Source organism: Dasypus novemcinctus, chromosome X, assembly GCF_030445035.2.
Source record: "Dasypus novemcinctus isolate mDasNov1 chromosome X, mDasNov1.1.hap2, whole genome shotgun sequence".
NCBI classification, from domain to species: Eukaryota; Metazoa; Chordata; class Mammalia; order Cingulata; family Dasypodidae; genus Dasypus; species Dasypus novemcinctus.
The window spans coordinates 93,072,865-93,098,866 of record NC_080704.1 but is presented as its reverse complement, the minus strand read 5'-3'; the positions used below and the strand labels follow the sequence as shown (position 1 = coordinate 93,098,866).

Below are 26,002 nucleotides of genomic sequence, written 5' to 3'. Positions count from 1 at the left end.
TCACCATCCCAGGGCCCACAGGATGGAGGAATAAAATATCAATTAGAGTGGACTTAATGGTATTCTACTATAGAACTATTGTGACTAGTATTGGAAGAAACTATAGCATTGATGTGGAGAAAGTGGCCACGGTAGTTGCTGAGGTCAGTGAGAGGGAAGAAGAGATATGATGTGGGGGCATTTTTGGGTCCTGGGCTTCTCCTAAATCATATTGCAGGGCTAAATGCTGTACAGTATATATCTTGCCATAACCCACTGAATGTACTGGGGAGATTGTAAACTAAAATGTAAACTGTTATCCATGTGGTGCAACCATGCTCCAAAATGCATTCACCAAATGCAATGAATGGGCCACAATGATGTAAGAGGTTGTTGATGTGTGAGGAGTGGCGGGGGGGGCCGGGGGTTGTTGGGTATATGGGAACCTCATATTTTTTAATGTAACATATTTTGTGATCTATTTATCTTCAAAAAATTCAAAAATACAATTAAAAATGATGAGGTGGGTGATTGGAGAATGGGTGTATGGAAACCTCTTATGTTTTTTTAATGTAACATTTTGCATTACCTATTAACTTAAAAAAGATAATTAAATATAAATTAAAATTTAAAAAAAGAAAAGACAAACTATCCAGTCAATAAATGGGCAAGAGATTAGAAAAAAAATTATTCTCAAAAGAAGAAATCCAGATTACAAAATGCACATGAAAAGATGCTCAACATCACTAGGTATTAGGGAAATGCAAAGCAAAACTATGAGATTTCATCTTACACTCATTAGACTGTTGGCTATTAAAAAACAGAGGTGTACAGGAGTTGGAGAGGATTTGGAGAAACGGGAACACTCATCCACTGCTGGTGGGAATGTAGAAGGATCCAGCCATTCTGGAGGACAGTTTGGTGGTTACTCAAAAAACTAGCTACAGAGTAACAGTTTGGTGGTTACTCAAAAAACCAGCAATTCCACTGTTTGTTGTATACCCAGCAAAACTGAAAACAAGGAAATGAACTGATATATGCACATCAATGTTCATAACAACATTGTTCACTATTGCCAAAAGTTGGAATCAACCCAAATGCCCTTCAACAGATGAATGGATAAATAAAATGTGAAATATACACAGAATGGAATACTATTCAGCTGTAAGAATGAATAGAGTACCGACACACAGGATAACATGCATGAGTCTTGAGGACCTTATGTTAAGTGTACCAAGCCCGGGATTGAAGGACAAATACTACAGGAACTTTCTGAAATGAATTATGCAAATCAAGCTCTCTCGGGGAACTAGATACTGAATGATGGATTTACAGGAAATAAGGGGGGAGAGGAATGTTGTGAGCTAATGCCTACATGGGCAAAATTTATGATAAATTGAAGGTAAATAGTTGCGCATTGAAGGGATAAGTTGGGGGAATAAGGATACTATTGAGAGGGCATTGCTGGCTTGAGGGTGGATAGGGTTGAAAGGATGAGTCCGATGGTCCATGGAATTGGGGGAAGGTTTTGGGTCAAGCTGGTGAACATGGAATAGTGTCAGGTACGTGATTGAAACTATAATGTTGAGAAAACCTTTTAGAAAATCTAATAAGGAAGGGCTTCTTGTTTGGTGTGTTTTACGGGGGGGCCTCTGGCAGAGGGTGCACCTGGGGTAGGCTTCTAGGGAGTGTGTGAGTGCTAATCATGTAGTGTGTTTTATCAGTGGGTGGAGACACATAGAATGAACTGGAAACTGTTGTACCCCCATCCTGGGACAGACTGATGCTTTTATGAAGAGAGTGTGTCTCTAGAGAGCATGGGTGGCTCCCAATGTGAGAGGAAAGCCTACAGAATCAAACCCTCAGCAGTGTTGTAAGAATCTCTGATTTTTTTCCCTTCAAACAGTGAAACTTGTTTGTCACTGTGGGCCCTGAGGAGAGTGAGAGAGAGGAACAGTATGGGTGGAAGTAGGAGTAACTTCAGTGCAATGGAAATGTCTCACTTGTATATACAATGATGGCTATAAGCCATGTTAAATTTCACCAAAACTTATAAGAGTGTATAGCTTAAATTGTAAGTCATAATGTGCCATAATCAAATAAAAATTTAGAAAGTGTAATCTAAAATCTAAACCATAGTGTAAGCCATAATGTAACCATGGTTGGTAGCTGTTTCAATAACTGTACATCAGCTGTAGCAAATATAACCTCCACATGTAAAATGATCATTGCTAGAGAAGGAGGGAAAAGGTTTGATGTTAGGTATATGGGAGTCCCCTATATTGTAGATGTGATTTTATTGTGATATGGAACTTTTTAGAAGATGAAATTTTAAAAAATAAGAATGTAGACACTGAGGAAAATATGGACTAGATTGCCTTACCACTGTACATGCAGGGCAATACATATTACTCTGATGAAAGTTTAAACACTAAAAACAAAGTTTTATGATATTTTTTATTTTTAATACTACAATATATTTTGCTTTATTTTAGTTTTTCTAAATTATTTTATATTCTATTTCTTATCTTTAATCCTGTCTATACTACTTCATCTATTAATTGAATTTGACTATATATTAGGCTTCAATTTTAAAGAAGTTTTAGATCACAGAGGGGTTCCACTATGGGAGGGGAGGATCATTGGTGTGGGATGTCATGTTCTCCAGGGTATGCAGATAGAGTACATAGATATGTTCTGAATTTCGCTGGGTGTTGTCATGGTGGATAGAGTTACAAATGACAACAGAGGGAGAGCTGAGTTCCCATCCTGGGGAATTCTGTCACATTCCCCAATGGAACAGCAACATTTCCCCAAGTGCAAGGACAAAGACCAGTGAAGAAGGATGAACCAATGATGGGCCCTTGACACTGATGACTATGCTTATTAGCTTGTATGCTTGAAATTTCAACTAGGCCTAGAGATGCAGGGTGCCTAAGAGTTACCTCCTGAGACCCTCCATGTTGTTCAAATTTGGCCACTCTCTAAGTCAAACTCAGCTTGTAAATGTATTACCTTACCAAAGCATGGAACATGACTACCAGAGATGAGCCTCCTCTAGTTGCTGATGATGCAACTAGAAAAATACCTTGAACAAAAGGGGAAAATGTAAAAGACAAATGACTTTATATGGCTAAGAGACTTCAGAATGAGCCAGGAGTTCATCAGAGGGATCACGCTTATGTACTTCTCTGCAGGATCCCAGAAACAGGCAAAGTAAATACAATCCAAGGTAGTGGTGCTTCTGAGGGCTATGGAGACACACAAGTTCTATGCCCATGACAGATGACTCGAGTTCATTGCCTTGCCAGTGGGCCCTACTTTGGAATTTGTGTTCCTGATTGTGATGGAGTGGGACTTAGATGTGACCTCTCTACACATGCCTCTTCTGTCACTTTGTCTGAACCTGTGATTGGTGCTGATGTTTGTGTATGCTCAGGAGACTTGAATCTCTGGACTCTCCATGTGCCAAATGGGCCCTGATACACATGAGATTTGCAACACCTACTCTCTGGTTCATTGGATGTACCCTGGTTATCTGATGGGGAAGTTAGAATGTTCAACCACCACACTAGGGAACCAAGAATGTCTACAACTGCAAGCAGGAAAATTGCATCTATCAGCCATGTGGGTTCTAAGCACCCTCTCAATTTAGAGGTGGAGTGGTAATCACCATCCCACGGTTCACAAGATGGAGGAATATAATATGGATTGCAGTGGACTTGCTGGTATTCTACTATAGATATTTTGTGACTCTAGCAATGGAAGAAATTGTATCTTTGATGTGGTGATGGTGGCCACAGGAGTTGTTTTGGGCAGGGAGAGGGAGCAAGTGGTGTGATATGGGGCATTTTGGGGACTTGGAATTGTCCTGAATGATATTGCACGGACAGATGCAGGACATTGTCCCTGCCATAACTGACTTGATGGACTGGGGGAGAGTGTGAACTACAATGTAAACTGTGGTCCATGCAGTGTGGCAGTGCTCTAGGGTGTATTCAAATGCAATGAATGTGCTTCACTGATGAAAGGGGATGTTGGTATGGGAGGACTGGGAGGGTGGTGGAGTGGGTTATATCAGAACCTCTTATGTTTTTCATCATAATGTTTTATGTGATCTATTTATCTCAAACAAAACGTGATAGAAACGATTATGATGTGTATGGGTGTGTGTGGGATTACTGTACATATAGCAGTTTATTTCTGTAAAGAGTGTGATAGATCTGGTTTGTTCTTTATATTTTCTGCTTAACTTTTCTGGATACTAAATAGAAGAAACATTTGTGAAACATGATAAGGGCATGGAATGCAAGGTTGCTATGCTTCAACCCAAGTTAAAGAAGTGTTCCCATATTGAAGCTTCAGATCATAGGTTAAAATGCTTCACTATTTTGGTCTGAGTAGTTCAGGAATTTTTAAATAAACCACACACTTCTGTAAATCATCACTATAAATTACATGCAAATGTACTCCTGGTACTCACGGAACACTTGTTTTTATTTATTACAGTTCCACAGAAGTAGAAATGCTCTTTTGATTGTAGCTAGGGTTAACTGTTGGAAGGCCATTCTGTGAAACCAAGTTCTCAGTTGTTCTTTAAAGCAGCTTACGGATCCACTCTGCTTCAGGCTGAGGAATAAAGTAGAAAAATGAAAATGAATAGTAATACTTTCTTTTATCTGTTTCATGTAGAGTCTCTGGTGTGTTAAGGACCATACCAAAGTACAGAATGTCATAAATGAAAGGGTGCATGGATATCATTTAATGATTTTTTTTTCATAAAAATGCTGATCCTTAGACCTACCAAATCAAAGCGTCTGAAGATGGAGCCCAGCAATATGCATGTTCAACTAGATCCACTAAAAAAAATTGTTGAATACTAGTCCAACCAGCAGCAGTTACATAGGAAACAGGGCCCAGCAATGATAAATTTCTAGCCTAATTGCTCATAGCTATTTAAATATCTTTAATAGACTAGTGCCTTTAAAATGAAAATACAATGTAAAAACATAAAAATAAATTAAAATACCTGATAGTCATTATAATTTCCACCACCAAACTAATACAAATATTTTCACATTTGGAGATTACTATCTACTCTTTAGTCTACAAACATGCAGATTTTTGCTGAGTTGCCATCCCATAGTATTTTTCTCCTCTTTTCCCTTAGCATTGTGTTATGAAAATTTCTCTATAATTATATAGACTTCTTAATTATCTTTTTAATAAGTGCATATTGGTCTGTTTTATATTTAACTAAATTATTTCCCTAATTTTACACATTCAGTTTAATCTCAAAGTTTTTCTATTACAGACAGTTTTGCAATGATCATCTTCATGCAAATTTTGTTTTCCTTCTGCTGTACATTTTTTTTTACAATCTATTTTGAGGAATATAATTACTATCTCTAGGGTATTGGTCCATTTATGACTTTTCCCTTGTATATTCTTCTAGATGCAGAGGATTATTAAGTTAGTTTATAGTCAGTAGAGTATAAATATACCATTGTCAGTGAAGCCCCAAAAGCTGTATGTATGTATGTACATATATATGTGTGTGAAGATGCATATGTGTTTGTTGCATTATTAGTTATGAAATGATCTCATAGTGTTGCTTTAAGTACTAAATAGCCAGGGTTAATATTTATTTCATGATTTTGTGTTTTAATTTTTTTCTCCTCCATAAATTATCTGTTTCTATTTCTTAATCATTTATTATAAGGATCTTAGTTTTATTCTCACAAAAGCTTTTCATCACTAGCACTCTTGATTCAAAATTCAGCACTGTTTCTCATATATCACACTGCTTCCCCAAAAAATTGGGTCAAAGTGTTGACTGCATCAAGCCTTAAATAAAGTGAAAAAAATTCTACTCATATATTGTGATTTGGGAGAGGCACTAGAAGTGTCACTTTCTAAAGCATTTTGCAGTACCCTAAATACCATCAATTGAAGTTAATTTATTTAATTTTATGTTTTTAAATCTTTAAATCCCTCCATTGAAATACAAATATTATTGTAAGGGCAAAAAATAAGTTTTTAAAAACACTTCAGTGAGAAATTAGCTTTACAGTTCAGGGTAGGTGTTAGGATATTTTCCCACACATGGTAAAGTTTTTGGAATGTCCAGAAAATGGGACATTCTCTAAGGAAGGCAGACCTAAAGAGTTAGAATTTATTCTTCAAAACCAGAAGACAACAAGCCTCACTGAGTAAGTGAGAGGAATGATGTTCAAGGGGTAGATTAATAGCATATTTAGCTCAGCAAAGAGACAGCAAGGCAACACACCTATAGAACAGGCCAAACAATTCTTATGAAAGTATACATTTTTAAAAAGCATCAGAGAAGTCATCATAGTACAAATAATGGCTTAGCATTAAAAAATAAGGGAAGAGGCTGTGGCTCAATTGATTGGGTTCCGATATACCATATGGGATGCCTTGGGTTGATAGCACAGGGCCTCCTTGTGAAGGCAAGCTTGCCCACGCCTGTGAAGAGCTGACGGTCAGTGCCCATAGAGAGCTAATGGCCCATGCCCATGGAAAGCTGGTGAAGCATGATGATGCAACAAAGGGAGACAAGCAGACACAAGAATGCAGAACAAATGGACACAGATAGCAGACAGCAAGCAAGCAGCAGGGGGGGATAAATAATAAAAATAACCTTTTTTTAAAAAAGATATTACAATAATCCAAGAGAGATGATATTGGCTGGGATCAGGGTGGGACCAGTGAGGTTGACAGGAATTGGTCAAATTCTTGATATATTGGAAGGTGAGTCACCAAGCTCCAACAAGGGATGCAAAAGAAAAAGAAGAATCAAATATGACTCCAATAAATTCTAATCTTGTTCTTGATCTTAATGGGAATATATCTGAACTTTATTAAGTATGACACCTTCTAGAAGTTTTAAAGATGGAAATATTTTGAAAACAAGAGAATTTTCTATTCCTTCTTTGATGAGTGTTTCCAGCTTCAATAAATGTTGAAAGTTATAGACCTTTCATTTCTAGTGTTCAGGAATAAAGTAGGTGAGGGAACAATGGTAAAATATAATGCTTTGTGATATGTTGTGTGTTTCTATTCTCAGGGAATATTAGTTTTAAGAGAAAGAATAACTAAGACACAAATTATAGGCATTTTTATTGTCAGGAGAAAGAGTTTAAAATTTTTGGCAGAAAGAGGCAGGCATCTGTGTATCTCCAGCGTTCAGCACAGTGCCTGACACAGAATATTTGTCATAAAATGTGTTGACACATTTGTCAACAAATATCAGACAAAAGAATGAATATGGGTGAATATCTGACAAAAGAATGAATATGGGTGATTCTACTGAATACCAAAAACTATTCTAAATATAAGGGGTCAGCTTACAAAATAACAAAACCAGGCCTTACTCTAGGAAAATCTGTTTATCAGTCAAACAAACATTTATTGATCTTCCTGTACATGCTGAGTAGTATCCTGCGTGCTATGTTGAATTGTAAGGATTTTATCTCTGTTCTTGAGGGTTTCTAAGTTTAGTTGGAAGACAATATTAACATCCACCAAACAAGTAGACAACAGTTATGGGAAGTTGAGCTTTGAAGAAGATAACTGCAGAAGAAGTAGCAACCAATTGCAGAAAGAAGAGTAATATAAATGAAAACATAAAGAAATTAATAACAATAATAAAGTTTTACATTAGTATAGTACATTAGCATTTACAAAACTCTTTCGTATTTTTTCAGTAGAACCTAAAAACAATTTGTTAGCATGAATAGGTTAGATAGTATTATCCTCATTTGCAGAAGATTTAACCTCAATCACAATATACTGTTAGTTAATGTTGGAGTTAAATCTGAAGTCCATTTTTTCTGACTACTTGCAACTTAGAAATTGGTTTAATAGATGGAATGACAGACCAGAGCATGGATTGGCAAACAGGCTAAGGATAGAAATTTGGAATTACCTGCATATAATTGAATATTGAAGCCATAATAATGGGTGAATGCTCCCAAGGAAAGTAAAAGAGAAGAGTGGAAGAACAAAAACTGAGCCGTAGAAAACTACTTTGAATTTAATGTTGGAGGAGGGAGCAGTGCCAGAAATGAAGAAAGAGAAATAGCGTTATGAAAGGAAGAAAGAGAACCATAGTGGTAGGATTTCAGGAAGGTTAAGGGAAAAAATACCCAATAAAAGCAAGAGCGCACATTGGAATTAGGATGGAGACAAGGACATAGGATTTGGTGAAACATCACTATATAAAATCATTAAAAAGTGATTTTAAAAGAAGAACTAGGAAAGAGGGACAAGGAAGAACTGAAGAGGAGAGTAGTTGTACAAAAAAAATGTTCCAAATATAATATTATGAAACTATTGTGATTAGGAATGGAAGAAATTTTAGCATTGATGTAGAGAAAGTGGCCACAGTAGCTGTTGAGTGTAGGGAGAGGGACGAAGAGATACGATGTGGGGGCATTTCCAGGACTTTGAGTTGTCCTGGGTGGTACTGCAGGTATAGATGCCGGACATTTTATGTCCTGCCGTGGCCTACTGGGTGGACTGGGGGAGAATGTAAACTACAATGTAAACCATTATCCATGTGATACAGCAGTGCTCCGATATGTATTCACCAAATGCAATGAATGTGTCATGATGATGAAAGACGTTGTTGATGTGGGAGGAGTAGGGTGAGAGGTGTGTGGGTATATGGGGACCTCTTATATTTTTTGAATGTAACATTAAAAACAATAAAGTGAAAAAAACTACAACGAGATGTCATCTTAAACCCACTAGACTAGCGGCTATATAAAAGAGAGGGAAGAAGACATAAGATGTGGGGGCATTTTCAGTTTGGAGTTGTCCTGGGGGGTATTGTATGTTCTGCCATGGCCCAACGGGTGGACTGGGAGAGAGTATAAACTACAATGCAAACCATTATCCATGTGGTGCAGCAGTGCTCCAAAATGTTTTCACCAAATGCAATGAATGTCCCACGATGATGAAAGAGGTTATTGATGTGGGAGGAGTGGGGTGAGGGGATGGGAAGGCATATGGGGGCCTCTTATAATTTTTCAATATAACATTTAAAAGAAATAAAGAAAGAAAATATAAAATAAATTACAAACATAATTAGTAACGGAACTAAAAGCAACTATAGAACAGTATTAGGAAGAGAAAAGGAGAAGGGATGTTACAAATGAGTTAAATCTTCATCCATTATAGAGAGAAAAACAATACAAAATGTCTACAGTTGAGAAATATCCATATTGGTATTATTTCTAGATATAGAAATAACCAGAAAAAGAAATAGAAGCAGAAAGATATTAAAATATCTACCATCCAGGCTAGAATACCTTCCTTCTCTTAAGATATAAGGCACAATGTAAAATAAAATTACATTTGATGATTGTAGAATTATGAAAATTAGTTTCCATATATTTAACTTGGTTGATTCTGCTTAACTCCTTTCTAAGCATGTATAAAGTTTTCATTTAAATTACATAATATTCAGACACAAAAATAGAGATGCAGGACAGAAGACCTAATATGCACCTATATCTGTCTGTCTGGGCCTTTAAATTATACTGGCACTTGAATATCTTATCAAATACAATGAAACAGCTTCTTTATTCATACATGTTTAAGCTAAACAAATTAAAGCAACTGTAGCTTTAAATAATAGATCAAATCAGGAACTAACAAGATGCATCAGAAAAATATGAACTGCTTTCCAAGTAATGACTGCATTGTGAAGTATTTCCCAAATCTTTTGAAACCTATAGAAATAAGAAAAGTACTCAAGATGAATTCCATCTTTTCCTGAGAAGGACTCCATAAGGTAAGAATTTCCATCCAATGCCATTGTTATTTCTTGTATTATAATGATTCAGTCTCTTGTGCTATTGTACTAGGGACTGGAAAATGTGCCACAAGGAGATTGTATGCCTGACTTTACCCATTCCATTTCAATTATGAGCAAACATATGGCCTGTATCTCTCTGAGAACTCTAGTAAATATCAAAAGTTTTTTTCTCTTTTGGACATACCAGTTTCAATTTATAATTCATCTAGTTCAAATCCTCATTTAAGAAGAGAATAAAAGCCTAGAAAAGAAAACTTATTTACTTATCTTAATTTCTCAGAAAGAATTGTGTTACCAAATAAGAGTTGAAGCAACCCTTAGAGTTCGTATTTAACTCCAATTTGTGCTTTGTTGATTTCACATAGAATACATACTTTGAAGTACCTTTCAGCAATTTTCTTAATCATTTGGGGCATAATTTTCCTTAAGTACAAAATGAAAGGCTAATAGTGCCATCTTTATAGGTGAAGAGGTATGGAGTTGTGGAGTGGGCATATAGAAGTAAATCATTAAATTTTCTTACATATATTTTATTGTTTCAGATATTATAGAACATTATAGTATTTTCTTAGTAAAAATAGCAGAGAGAAAAAATTAGAAATGAACAAAACATCCTAGACATCACATAGCATCATAACATAACATAAAACTTTCCTACTTTAGCAATTGGAATTTAAAGAATTCTTCATTCATAGCTGAGAAACTTACAAATCTTTATAGACGTCATTTCAAATGTGAATTCTCCTAATGTAGGAGTATAATGGGAGCTTATCCTGAAGCATGGCACTAGCTCTACTAATGTACTGCTGTGAGAACCAGTGAAACCCAGATGGAGGTGGGGGGAAATGGACAAGAATATGATTCTGAAAGCCAGTACCAAAAGATACCTAATACTTATTAACACAGTCTGTCTATAATTAAATGAGGATATATATGTATCTTTTCTAGACATCCACTTTAAATGGAAAGTATCCTTTTGTGTGGCTTTCTTCCTTTCCAAAATACCTTGCTGTTCATTTTAGCCTAGTGTAGAAATTCTTAAATAAGAAGTCAGAATGCCTACTAGTGTTAAATGATCTAGCACCTCTTTGGAGACACCAAACTTTTGATCAACTAAATATAAGAGAGACATTTCTTTCAGATCAGGGTTATAGAAATGAAAAAACAGACAAATTTTACTACTTGCTTGGAAACTGCATTCTAATGGTGATTATAAGTAACAATCAAAGGAATAAATATAGAATTTTGTATAAAGATAAATTATACAAAGATAAATAAACAGGATAAATTAATTTATGTCCCAAAGATAAACTTGGGAGAGTGACTGGACAGAGGGGCAGAGAGCAGTATATAGGACAAGGGAATGAGGGAAGGGTCCTCTAAAGAGACAATATTTAAGCTGAAAAAAATAATGATGAGAAGGACTTAGGTATGCTCTCTGTTGGAAAAACACACCAAGCAGAGGGAAGAGCATATAAAAATACTTACCAAGAAAAATCTTGGGGAGTATGAAAAGCAAAAAGAATGCTAATTTGGCTAGATCAAAGGAAAAGGGGAAGAGTTGTACATAATGAAGGTGTAATATAAGTATGATCCAGATAATTCAGCGGTAGGAATTCATACATCAAAAAGTTTGAGTTTTATTCTGAATGAATTGGTAAACTACTAGAGTGTTTTAAGCACTGTAAGGTAGAAACAGCAAGGCTAAGTAGGATCTATTTCTGTATTCCTGGAAAAATGATAGTGATTTGGACCACTGATGTGGTGATGGAAGTTGAGTGATTCAGAATATATTTTGGAGTTAAGATAGACAAGCCTTACTGATGTATTACATATGAGGTAGAGAAAGGTATCAGAGATGGTACCCATGTTTTGAAAGAATAGCTGAATGGACGGTGGTGCCATTTAGTGAGATGGAAAACAGTGAGGGAGTAATAGGTTTGGAGTGGAAGTTAAATATATGCTGCAGACACTTAAATCTTCCAGCTGTCCATATGCTATTTGAACCCTGAATCTCAGAAGAGCTGCAACTAACATCTACACTCCAGTTCATCAGACTCAGGGCAACTTACAAAAGGATGATGATGGGCAAAGCCCATCCAGAATAACCAGAGAGTATCTACAACAGCAAGTAAGAAAGTTCCATCCATCTGAACCCATGGGATCTAAGGCCCCTCTCAATAGGATGCAGAGTGGATGGACATCACCTTCCCCAAATGCTCAAGACTAAGGAATGAACAAATATGAGAGGGGAATGCAGGTATGGTCCAAAGTAGATATTATTATTCTAGTAATGGAAGGTGTAACTTTGATATAAAGACAGTAGTCACCAGTTGTTCTGAGGGGAGGTAGATGGAAAAATAGTTATAACATGGGGCATTTTGGAGATTTTGGAATTGTTCCAAATGATATGGCAATGCTGGATATAAGCCATTAAGAATTTTTTCAAAACCTATCAAATTGTGCAGTGTGAAGTGTAAACCATAGTACAAACAATAGACCTTGGTAAGTATCAACGCTTAAATATGTGTTCACAAATTGTAACAAATGTACCACACTAATGAAAGATGTTAATGGTGGAAGTCTGGGAGGGAGATGGGGTGTATATAGGAATTCCTTATATTTTTGATGTAACATTTATGTAATCTAAAACTTCTTTAAAATAAAGAAAATAACAATAATAAAAGAAAAAGAATGTTGGTGAGACAAGTTAAGATTGAGATCCTTGGAACATACTACCGTGGATATATCAAGTAGGCATTGAACACAAGAAATTAGAACTTAGTGGAGAGATCAGGATTGGAGATATTAATTCAGGAGTCAACAATTCATAGATGGTGTTTAGTTATTGGATTTGATGAATTTGTCAAGGGATGATTTTAGATAGAAAATGTAAAGGGCCGTATTTCATATCATTCCAACATTCAATGGTTTGGAAGAGGAGTGTCCAATAAAGAGGTAAAAAGCTGACACTAACAGGAGGACATAGTGTCATAGAACTAAAACAAAGGAAGTATTTCTAGAAGGAGGAATAAGTTATTTTATCAACGGCTATTTTGTAAAATAAGATGAGAGATGAGAGGCCATTGAATCCATCCACATGAAGATATTTGGTAAACTTAAAAAGAACACTTGCAGTGGAGTTGTAGGGATTGAAGTCTAACTGGTATCTTTGCCTATGGAAGTTTATTATGGAAAAAATGCATGAGTGTACACATGTACAAAATAAACTCTGAAAGTTGCTTTTCCTAATTAAAATTAATCTTGACCTCGACTTGTTTTCAGGTATTTCATTTAATTTTTTTTCATAAATAATGATTGTGGAAAAGAATTCCAATCTTTGAAGGTTCATTTATCTCATTTACTTTAAAATTTTATTCTTGAACTTATTTTCATTACTTGTAAATCTTGATGTCTTAGTAACTACTCACTCATTCAATCAACCCAAGGAAGGGAGAAAAGATCACACCTAGAATGAGATCACAAAGCTGATTTCTCATGTCCTTTGCTTGAATATACACTTGAAACCCAAGAATTTTGAGTGATTAGAGGGATTTTTAAATTTTAAAAAATATTAATTTATGAAGAGTAAATGAAGGTGTCTACATATTTTTAATGAATAAATTATAGAAAGAAGTTGGAATATAAAGAGATAACCATTAGACAAGAAGAAAAAAAATCCTCTTTCGAGGACAGAAGAATGAGGAAGAGGAGAAGGAAGAAGGGATGGGGAGGAGGAAGACAAGAGAAAAGAAAGAGGAAGAAGAGAGGAAAGAAAAGATTTAAACTCAGATGGTCGGAGTTTAGCAGGAGAGAAAATACTTGTCCTACCATGCTTAGAGAGCACTGTTTTAAAACAGGGGGCACAGGCTTATGGTCAGAAACTATGAATGATTCACACCTCAACCAAGTTCAGTGAGAGCCATTAAGGAAAGATAGCAGGTAGTTCTTACTTCCAAGTGAGGTTTCTACTTATGCTTCCCCTTGCAACCAGACTACTTTGAGAAGGAGGGAAAGGAGAGATCCCTAGCAGATGAGAAATAGAAATACTGACAGAGTATTTATGCCCAAAGAGACTGATTTAACCTGAAAGAGACTTATAAACCTTCTGGTTTATAAAACTACTTCTGGTAAACTAACATTTTGCCTGATGTCAGGAAGAATGAGGACTCATAAACAAGCTTCATTCAGATATGGATCGAATAATTTACATTCCCTTTTTTTCACATATGATTGTTGGTATGTTATATTTCTACCATGCTATACCTGAATTTTGGGTAATTGCATTTTCACTCTATTCTGCAGCTTCCCAGGAAATATCTTTTTATCTCACCTAAGTCTGATTCAGATTCAACATCAGTTGAAATTTTAATCATTTTTCATTTTTGTCCTTTCCTACATATAGAATATTTAACCATTCTTCTGTAAATTGACCATTTGTAAAAATATTTTTAATCACAAGCCAGGTATCTCTGCTCCATTGTAAATAATTCTTACTCTCTTAACCTTTTACAATTTTTTGAGTCCTTCACCTTTCTTACCTTCAAGTCCCAAACTTATCAAAATCTCAAGAAAAGAGAGGTATTATTTTGAGAAAAGATAAAGTCAAATCTTTAAAACTATCTCCAATTTTTACCCAATATGGATTAAAAATAAAACAGGGCAAAACATACCAGAGGAGCATATCTTGGTTTTGGAGGTGGAGGAGGCATCCTGCACCGACAGAGACGTCTGACCTTAGGTGATGGTGACAAAGGCTCACAAGGAGGTAGTGGTGGTCTTTCTCTTGATGGAGGAACTCTACCTGTAATTGTTTTCTTGTCTTTGTCTTGGAAAGTAGTCTTTTTGGATGTCATTTTGAAATCTCTCCGTAGTCCCAGTCCTTCCTTCTTGGAATCTGTGGATTTAACATCTGTCTTATCAAGCCCTTTCTTTCCAGGTTTATATAGTGAATCTTCAGATTCAGCATCTGAATCTTTGAATGCTGACTTTGAGGGCTTCCTTGGGCCTTTCTTTGCATATTCATCAGATTCAGCATCAGTAGACTCTGTGTCCTTCTTTGCATCCTTCTTGGAATCTTTTTTTGTATCTTTATTTTTCTTTGCACTTTTATTATCCTTCTTTGATTCCCACTCAGATTCAGATTCAGAATCTGTGTCCTTCCTTGCATACTTCTTTGTGTCATCTTTCTTTGAAGCTTTCTTATCCTTCTTTTCATCTTTCTTACCCTTCTTTGACTCCAATTCAGATTCTGATTCAACATCAGTAGACTCTGGTTCCTTCTTTGCAGGTTTCTTCTTGTCATCTTTCTTTGAATCTTTCTTTTCCTCTTTCTTACCCTTCTTTGTCTCCAGTTCAGAATCAGATGCAGCATCTGTAGACTCTATTTCCTTCTTTGCTCCCTTTTTCTTGTCATTTTTCTTATCCTTCTTTTCATCTTTCTTTGGACCCTTTGAGTCTACAGATTCCACATCAGAAGAATCTGCATCCTTCTTTGTATCCTTTTTCTTGTCTTTTGTTGACATTTTCTTATTCTTTTCATCTTTCTTTGAACCCTTTGAGTCAAGAGATTCTGCATCAGTAGACTCTGCATCTTTCTTTGCATCCTTTTTCTTGTCTTTCTTTGAAGGATTCTTCTCTTTCTTTGCATCTTTCTTTGAATCCTTTGAGTCTGCAGATTCAGCATCAGAGCCTTTCTTTGAATCCTTCTTAGCATCTTTCTTTGTACCTTTCTTTGCATTATTCTGGGAGTAATTATTTAGCCACAAATCAGAATCCATGGGTTCAGCACTAGAGACTTCTAAATACACCATTAAATCTACATGTGAACTATTCTTTGAGCAAATTTCTGATTCAGCATCAGAATTCTTTGAGCTTTTCTTAGAATCTTTCCTTGGATTGTTCTTTTTACATATTGTTTCAGTATCTGTCTCCTTGAAATTCTTTGAATATCTCTTATCATTTTTTGTGTCCTTCTTTAAGACATCCTTAGAATGCTTGAATTCTGGGGTTGTATCTAATTTGCTCTTTGAATTTTTAGATGGTTCACCTTCATAAAATGAGTTTGATAGTGTTTTACCTGCTTTATGTTGTCCCTTAGATTTCTCACCTTTTTCTGCTTTCTTGGGTTCTGGAGTTTTTTCCTGTGGGCCTGTTATTTTCCCAGAATCTTTCTTCAAAGCTGTTCCTTTTTTGTCAACTTTAGACTCTTTAGATTCTGCCTTTTCAGGATGGATTTTGGGAGTATAAGCCTGTCTGAATGGAGCCTGTCTCCTGACAGCAAAGTAAATAGATGGTCTTTGGAAACTTTTTCTTAAAGAATGCCTTATCCAATTATGAGCTGGCTTCCAAACTTCCTCTAATTTTATTTTGTCATGCGTCTGAAAAGATTGGTTATAATAATAATAAGCATTTGTGGGTGAGATATAGCTCTTTACCTTGCAACACAAAAATAGTCTAGCTTTCAATTAATTGCTTATTTAAAAATAAAAATATCTCTTTCAAGGTGTGTGTGTATGATATCACCACTTTAAATATAAGGTGACTTTAGGGGAACATTTAGGATGCTCTCAATAACTCATATTATGATTAGAACAGGCCCACAGTGATACATGTGACATTTCAGGACATATCCTTACAGTCAACAGTAGGTTCCTTTTGAACCCACATATAGGAAATATCATTTGGAATTCACTTTGTCCACACTTCTACTAAATTAGCTAGAAATAAGCTGATGAGCTTAAGGTTTTTCATGACAATATTTATGTCTTTGGTTTGGGGCCTAGCTTGATTTCCACTGCTGCTTCCATGATTTCTAATTAACTCAGAGACTGTTAACTTTACAGTGAAGAATTGCAATAAACAATGATATTAAATGAAACAAATAAATGTTTGGTCCACATTAATTTGTGTAGCAGTTGCGTAATTTGTTTTCAATGCCCACTTAAACTTCTGTTAAATTTGTCATTTATGCCTAATTTTAGATTTAATTCTTATATTCTTTCAGCCATTCAGTAGGGGTAACAGTAGTTAATTAAGTGATCATATGAAATTAAAGAAGGACCATGAAGAGAAGAATGAAACTTCAGATGTAATGAATGGTTCTTGAATGAATGTGTTGATTTTAACTCTGCTTTGGAAGATGCTATAAAGCAGATACAACCCCCAGATATCGGTTCCTTCGAGGGCTAAAGAGACCCATGGGAGTTATGGTCATGGCCGATGGGGTTAACTACCAGGTCAGATGGCCCCTTTTTGGAACTGGTGTTTATGTGTGATGAATCTGGACTCAGATGGGATCTTCCTTCATAAGACTTTCATGCTAAGGTGATGGAGGTACAGTTAATGTTGGGGTTTAAGATATATTTAGCGGATTTGAATCTCTGGACTGACAATGTGATAGCCAGGTCCTGAGCCTCAACAGACTCCAGCACCTACAATATGATTTATTGGACTTATCACACTCAGCTAAGATGGAGTTGAAGAAGGACAACCACCACACCATGGAGCCTAGAGTGATTACAACTGAAAGTGGAAGGATTGCATCCAACATCCATGTGGAATCTGAGCCTCCTCTTGACATAGAGGTGCAATGGACACAACCATTCCAATGTCCACATAGAAGAGGTGGCATTGGATTGGGAAAAGTGGACATGGTGGCTGATGGGTATGGGGAAAGGCAGGAAGAGATGAGAGGTGGAGGCGTCTTCGGGACATGGAGCTGCCCTGGATGGTGCTTCAGAGGCAATCACCGGACATTGTAAATCCTCACAGGGCCCACTGGATGGAATGGAGGAGAGTATGGGCCATGATGTGGACCATTGACTATGAGGTGCAGAGGTGACCAAAGATGTACTTACCAAATCCAATGGATGTGTCATGATGATGGGAACGAGTGTTGCTGGGGGGGGGGGAGAGGTGGGGTGGGGGGGGGTTGAATGGGACCTCACATATATATTTTTAATGTAATATTATTACAAAATCAAAAAAAAATAAATTAAAAAAAAAAAAGAAAAAAAATATTTTTGTATCTCCATAGGAGAACTCTCTGTGTTAGAATTTTTTTTTTTTTGCTAATTGTCAGAGTAACTCCATTTTATAGAAGGAGGAGAAAACATGAATCTTCCTGGATTCAGAATTCTGATTTCCATATTAAAGGAAATTGGAGGCACGTAACCTCATCAAGATCTTCTCCTGCTTAAGATTCAAATTGTGGATGCTCGTACACTTGGTAAATATTTCTTGAGAGATCTCACCAGGGGAAGCCTTAGATTGTCCAGATTGCCTAGTCTCTTGTACAGATAATATATTTGATGTGAGGAACAATGTATAAATAAAAATTCAATGTGTTATGAGTTTGTGTGCCTGAAATTTGAACTAGTTCTAGAGCTGCAGGGTGTTGAAGAGTTACATACCGACAGCCTCCATGTCAGTCAAATGTGGAAAATCTCTAAGCAAAATTCAGCATGTTAATGCATTACCTTCCACCAACATGGGACATGATGATCAGGGACGAGCCTCCCTGGCAGCTAGGGATTACTAATAATCAGTAACTAGTGATGCAAGTAGAAAAAGGCCTTGAATAAAAGGGGTAAATGGTAAGACAAATTAGTTTATATGGCCAAGAGTCTTCAAAAAAGAGTCAGGAGGCCATCAGAGAGGTTGTACTTACCCATGCCTCAGCAGGATCCCAGAGACAACCAAAGTAGATACAAACCCAGTTACTGGTGCTCCTGAGGGCTATGGAGACACACAGCCACTATGATCATAACAGTTGGCTCTGGAGTTCTGTCCCCTGTCAGGTGACTTTTCTCTGAAATTAGTTTTCCTGAGTGTGATGGAGTTGAACTCAGCCGTGATCTTTCTACACAAGACTCTTCTGTCACATTTACTGAACCTGTGGTTGGTGCTGGGATTGGTGTATACCCAGGAGACTTCAATCTCTGGACTGGCCATGTGCCAGCTGGGCCCTGAATCTTAGCATAGTTGAAGCTTCTACTTTCCAGTTTGTGCGACTTGCACAGGTCAACTAACAGGTAGGTGAAGATGGTCACCCACCATACCTTGGAACCAAGCGTCTACAACTCCAAGCAGGAGAATGGCATCCATCAAACATGTGGGATCTAAGCACCCTCTTGATATAGAGGTGGAGTCATCACCATCCCAGGGTCCACAGGATGGAGGAACAAAATATGGATTTTAGTGAACTTACTGGTATTCTACTACAGAACTATTGTGACTAGTCATGGAAGAAATTTTAGCATTGATGTGGAGAAAGTAGCCATGGTAGCTGCAGAGGGCAGGGAGAGGGAAGAAGAGATGAGATGTGGGGGCATTTTTGGGACTTGGAATTGTCCTAAATGATATTGCAGGGACAGATGCTGGACATTATACATCCTGCCATATTCCACTGACTGTACTGCAGGAGAGTGTAACTACAATGTAAACTATAATCCATGTGGTGCAGCAGTACCCCAAAATATATTCAACAAATGTGATGAATGTGCCACAATAATGAAAGAGGTTGTTGATGTAGGAGGACTGGGGGTGGGGAGTGGGGAATGTGGGATCCTCTTATATTGTTTGATATAATTAAATGTAACATAATGTGGGGAGTGAGGCATATTGAAATCCCCTAATTTTTAATGTAACATTTCATGTGATCTACATATCTTTTAAAAATAAATAAAAATATATTAAAAAGGAAAAAAGTGTATACAGAAATTCAATCTGAAAGAAGTGGGCCATGTTTTATTGGAAATAGTAAATTTAAAAATATCTGCTTCCAACAGGAAAATACAAATTACATATGCCTTATTTATATATTGTTTTACCAACTCATATTTAGTTTTAAAAATGACCTTTCAATACTTACAGGAACTGTGTTCTGTAATTCCGAAGGTCTTGATCTCTTTTTTCTACCTGGCTTGGGTGGTTTGGGAAATGTCAAAGCAATGTGTTCTCTATTGCATTTTTTTCTGCTTAATTCATTCACTAAAATAAGAGAGGATAAAAAACCATTTAGAGTAAATACCAGACTTCCATCAGAACTGATTTATCCATGAGTGAGAAACATATAACTTAAATTAAATTAAGTCAAAATTCAAAATATAGCTCTCCAGAGAAGATGTAATTTATTTGCTCACCACCTAAGAAAATTAAAGCTCATTTTCCCATTTAGCATGGTATTATATTTTAAATGGCATCTAAAATTTTTTTAGATTAAACAAATTTCCACATATTCATAAAATGGTAATCATATGGAATAAAATAATATAATTGAACAATATGAATGGAAAAGGGAATAATTCACTGTTTCATTTTGAATGTCTCCATCAAATCTTCTCTTGGTTTCTTTTCTTTATGTTGTTTTGTTTATCTTGCAGAAAATATAGTTTTTTCTTCTATATTCCACTATAATAATTAGCACAATGCTGAGAATAAGGCAAATGCTCAGTAAGGGTCTTGATGGATTAAATGTGTTTATTTTTAGCATCCTTCTGACCTCAATGATTTCCAAATCCACTGAAATTAGGGCCCTAGACCCAAATACTCCATTTCTGAAAACCCTATTTAAAGAAGGAGATAGACACACTTAAGGACATACAGAATAAAGTGATCAGGAATCTAAAACTATCTAGAGGTTATATCAAAAGAGGAACTGGTAAAGGCACTCTGACTAGTTCTCCTGAAGTTGAGGATATTCATGATAAATGTGACCACCATATTTAACTGTTTTAAGGCTTTTATTTGGAAGGATAATAGTAGTAGAGATGACATAGCATCAACTGTTTTCACTTACCTAGTGTTTACCATGTGCCAGAATGTGTTCAATGAACTTCATACAGATAAATTCATTTGCCTCATAACAACATTTTGAGGTAGATAATACAATTACCTCTATTTTAAAGGTGGCAAAATATAGCACAGAGAAGGGTTAAGTTACTTCCCTAAGATCATAAAGCAAAGTATCAGAGCTAATATTCACACACAGATAATTTTGTCCCTGAGTTCATTCTCTTAAACACAGTGCCATAGACATCTAGACATCTTTTATGTATTTTCCTGAAGGAAGAGAGAGAATCAATGGGTAAAAGTTGCAACAGTGGAGGCAGATTTAAATTCAACATATTAAAGAGTTTTCTCTCTCTCTAAAAAGTTGTAGCTATTCAAAATTGGTCTAATCATTATCCACACTCATCCCTTTGACTACTTATGCCTTCTCTATCTTGTGTTTTGTAATCATGTATTTTGAAAATAAAGGAACCTTATGCAAGTAAGGTTGGTCTGTATTATAAGAAAGAAAAAAATCTGTAAAGCTCTTTCATTTTAAACTGGCCAGTAAAAACCCACACAAAAGCTAGAAATATTTTTAAACACTCACACACACAACATACACACATACATGAACATACTAACATACACATACACCACATTCACATATATACACGTATATGCTTCTACTAAATTTTAATAAAAATTTAAGGCTGATTCTGGCTTTATTACATTTACTGGAGCACAGTAATCATTTATCCCTAAAAATTATTTTCAAATAAATAAATATTGAAATTCAAAAACTTAATTCTTACTTGGAATGGAATTATCATATGGTCTGATGTTCACTTCTTGTCTAGTGAAGGAAAAGAAAGTTCTTTAATTGAATGTGTAATATTGCTAACTATAATAACAATTATTGTTATGGATAACAATCAATAGCAACAACTTGAGACATTCTGCATTCTCTGATCATCATTATTTGAGAATATTATCTAGAACTGCATCTTAGAAGTGTTTTCTCCCAAATCTTAATGAAAAAGTCTAAACAGGAAGCAAACTGTATATTTCCTAAATTAGTAAGTTTATTCTGAAAAATAAATGCACCTTCTTAATACTTTCAGAAATTAGGTCAAACCATAAATGACATATGAGGGGGCACACATAATTGTTGGCCTGAATTTTTTTTTTTCATTTTTTCTTTTATTTTGAAAGGAGTTTTAGGTTATATAAATGTTACATCACAAAATACAGGGGAGAGAGAACCAGCAAGATGGCAGTGGAGTAAGAAGCTCCTAGAGTCAGCTCTTTCTGTGGGGCAGGTAGCAAACACCCAGAGCTCTCTGGACCTAACTGAAGCACCTGTTTGAGGACTCCAAGAGACCAGAAGAACATCCTGCACTGGAGGCAGAAGCCACCTCAGAAGCTGTTCTGTGGTTCTAATGGAAAGCTCCATTTCCCCAAAATGGGGTAGGAAGAGACAGCTGGGCACCAATTTCAGCTATGATGAGAAAATTCAGTGGTGTACAGTATAATCCTGAGAACAGCTAATGTTTGAGCCTGCCCAAATGAGAAAGAGGATGGGAGCCAGCACCTTAACTCTGCACCCGGCACAAGGGGAAGCAGGTTGGACTGAAAATCCCAGTGCTGGTGGGACTGGCTTCTTCCCTTCCAGATCATATTGCCCATCTAGCCTAGGCTCCAGTGCCATCTCCAACAGGGAGGAAGTTACAGGGACCTGCACTGGCCTCACTGGGAAATTACCAGCCAAGCTGCAGAGGCCAGTAATCATCCTACTTTGGCAGCATGAGCCATCTCAGGAGCTGTTATGTGATGGGAATTGGAAGCTCCATTTCCCAGAAATAGGGGAGGAAGAGAAGGTTGGCTGCCAATTTCAGCTAGTAAATGGGAGACTTGTCTGGCTAAGAGATAACCTTTGAAACAGTTGGGGTGAGAACCAGCCCAAGTCAGAATGAGGCCAGTAGCCACCATTCTGACCCTGCCCCAGCCTAAGGGGAAGTCTGGCTTACTGAAACTCTGAGTGTCAGCAGGAACCAGTTTCTTTCATGGAGATCAACCTGCAACCCTAGCCTAGGCTTCAGCCCTGCCTCTGTTGTGGAGGAGGCTGAGGAGACCTGAACCAGCCTATACAGGTAACTGCAGGTGACTTAGGCTGGCATAGACTGAAAATCAGAAGTCTAACAGGACTACTGCAGTCATCTTGGACACAAAGATTTCTGCATAGATTTCTGCCCACACCTGCAGCAATATCCCTGCCCCAGGCAGGGGAGAAAGGGATGTAAAGCTTCATCAGTCTCTCTGGGCAACTGCAGTCTATGCCTGTACTCAGATTATTCCACATAGTTGTGACATGGCCCTACCCCTGGCAAAGGAGAAAGTTGGAAGAAGGTTCATTGTTCCCTGGTGCAATGAGGGCAGCTTGAGCCTCCACAGCTTACAGCACCAACTACATGCTTGGCTCCTACTGCATATCCAGCAAGGGAGAAATGATAGGAAGCCCTAAACTAAAGAGAAAAACTGCACCCAGAAAAAATACTCTAGTAAGCCAGATGCAAAGACACCAACAAAAAATTACAGTCCACACTAAGAAACAGGAAGTCATGGCCCAGTTAAAGGAACAAGATAAGCCTCCAGATGACATAGAGGAGTTGAGTCAACTAATTATAGATGTTAAAACAAATCTCCTTAATAAATTCAATGAGATGACTATTAAGGGATTAGGATATTAAGAAGATATTGAATGAGCACAAAGAAGAATTTGAAAGCATACATAGAAAAATAGCAGATCTTATGGGAATGGAAGGTACAATTAATGAAATTTTTTAAAATTTGGATCCATATGATGGTAGATTTGAGAAGGCAGAAGAAAGGATTGGTGAACTTGAAAAAAACGGCCTCTGAAAGTGAACCAGCAAAAGAAGAGATGAAGGAAAGCATGGAAAAACTTGAACAAGGTCTCAGAGAACTAAATGACAGCAAAAGCATGCAAACATACAGGTCATAGGTGTCCCAGAAGGAGAAGAGAAGGGAAAAGGGGCAGAAGGAATATTTAAAGAAATAATGGTGGAAAATTTCCCAACCCTATTGAAGAACGTAGATTTCCCTGTCCAAGAAGCACAACATACTCCCATCCAAAAACATCCAAATAGACCAACTGCAAGAACCATGCTCATCAGAATGTCAAAGGCCAAAGAGAAAGAGAATTCTGAGAGTAGCAAGATAAGCAATGCATAACATATAAGGAATACCCAATAAGATTAAGTGCTGATTTCTCACCAGAAACCATGGAGGCAAGAAGAGAGTGATCTGATATATTTAAGATACTACAAGAGAAAAACTTCCAGCCAAGAATCTTATTTATATCCAGCAAAACTGTCTTTCAAAAATGAGGTGAAATTAGAATATTCACAGATAAACAGAAAATGAGAGACTTTCTAAGCAAGAGATCAGAATTTCAGGAAATACTAAAAGGTGTGCTAAAGCCTAAAAAGAAAAGACAGGAGCGAGGGGCCTGGAAGACAGTCTAGAAATGAAGCTTATATCAATAAAAGTAACTAAAAGTATCAAAAGAGTGGTGAAAATGTATATAGCTAGAACAAATGTATATCGCCCCTGCAGGGTGTTGGGAATTTGGAGAAGCTGGAGTGTCCTGTGGACTATGGTTAGTGGTAATAGTATAATATTCTGGAATCAATGCAAAAGATGTACTGTGTTGATACTGAGGCAGTATGGAAAATGTGAGCCAAATGTACAGTATGGACATGGTAATAAACAGATGTTATTTTATCTGTAGCAAATGACATACCACATTGTGATGTGTTTATGAAGGGGTGTTGTTTGGGAATTCTGCACTTGTGCATGATTGTTTTATAAGTTTACAACTTCTGTCATAAAAAATTTATTTAAATAATAATAATATGGTGGGTTGGGGGGAAAACGCCCCAAATATAAGATAAGAACTATGATTAGTAGTAAGATTTTGACAGTGTTCTTTGATGGTTTTTAACAAACATCTCATGACAATGCAAGGTATTGGTGGAGGGTTGATGTATGGGACCGCTGTATGATATTATGTATGTTTGCTTTGTAAGTTCACAACTTTTACTATACACTTAATTGTTTATGTATGTTCATATATAAATGATATAAAGATAATAATCAGATTGGTTAGGGGAAATACTTTGTTTAGTAGTAATATTTTGACAATGCTCTTTAATCATTAGTTAAAAAGGATTAAAAACAATGCAAGTTATTGGTGATAGGGTGAGATGTTGTATATGTTTGTTTGATGTTATATGTTTGTTTTGGAAGTTCACAGCTGTTATACACTTATTGTTTATGTATGAGTGATATATTTCAATAAATTAAAAAAATGTATAGGGGGATTCCCATATACCACACACCTCCCCCTCCACAGTTCTCCCCATTAACATCCTTCATTGGTGTGGTGTATTTGTTACACTTGGTGAATGCTTATTTATTATAATTATTTCTTCTTGGTGGATTGTCCCTTTTATTAATATTTAATCCTCTTATTTCTCAATTAAAATAGCTTCACATTTGAAATCTATTTTGTCTGATATTAGTTTAATTCCCTAAAATTTTTGTCAAATTTTTGTCCATTCTGCCTGCTTGTGCCTTTTGACTGGGAATTTTAACCCATTAACCATTAACATTCATTGTTATTTCTCTAAAAGTAGTACATCCTTCACCCATTTTATCCTCTGGCTTTTATATACCTTATTTTCACCAATATTTTTCTTTTTCATTATTTTACTGTTAAACTCCATTTCTAGACTGTATTTTAAGCCTATTGCTCCTCTCTTCCTTTCAGGCTCCAGCACTGCCTTTAGTATTTATTGTAAGACTGGTTTCTTGCTGACAAATGCAATTTTTGTTTTTCTGTAAATACCCTTAAACTACCTTCAATTTTTAAGAAAAAATTTGCTAGATATAGAAGTTTGGGCTGGCAGTTTTTCTCTTTCTTCATCTAAAATACATTATACCTCTGCCTTCTCTCCTGCATGGTTTATGATGAGAAATCTGCATCTAATCTTACTGGGCATCCATTGTATGTGATGAATCACTTTTCTTTTTTTGCTTTCAGAAATATCTATTTTTCTTTGTCATTTGACATTCTGATTAGTGTGTGTCTCAGAGTATGTCTATTCAGACTTATTCAGATTCGAGTATGTTGTGCTTTTTGGACACAGATACTGTTTTTCAATAGAGTTGGGAATTTTTAAAATTTAATTTTATTGAATTTTGTTATTCATACAAGAATATACATAAACAATAAGTGTATAGTAAATTTGTCAACTTATGAAAGAAACATGCATACCATCATAGATGGGTCTCATACATCACCCCAAAACCAACACC

General features: G+C 36.3%; 1 protein-coding gene across 2 annotated transcripts in view; it reads right to left on the bottom strand.

The window, feature by feature from the left end:
* Positions 1-4,457: 4,457 nt before the first annotated feature.
* The window catches only part of CYLC1 (cylicin 1), a 48,721-nt gene continuing 27,176 nt past the window's right edge, over positions 4,458-26,002 (bottom strand). Inside the window, exons 3-6 of one of the 2 annotated variants that reach the window (XM_023582911.3) lie at positions 21,415-21,455; positions 19,701-19,819; positions 14,500-16,206; positions 4,458-4,608 (exon numbers count right to left, since the gene is read on the bottom strand). In XM_023582911.3, coding sequence (XP_023438679.2) covers positions 4,576-4,608; positions 14,500-16,206; positions 19,701-19,819; positions 21,415-21,455 — 1,900 coding nt within the window. In that variant the 3' untranslated portion in view covers positions 4,458-4,575. The remainder of the gene's footprint in view (positions 4,609-14,499; positions 16,207-19,700; positions 19,820-21,414; positions 21,456-26,002) is intronic. The other variant, XM_071213380.1, reaches the window with a different exon arrangement.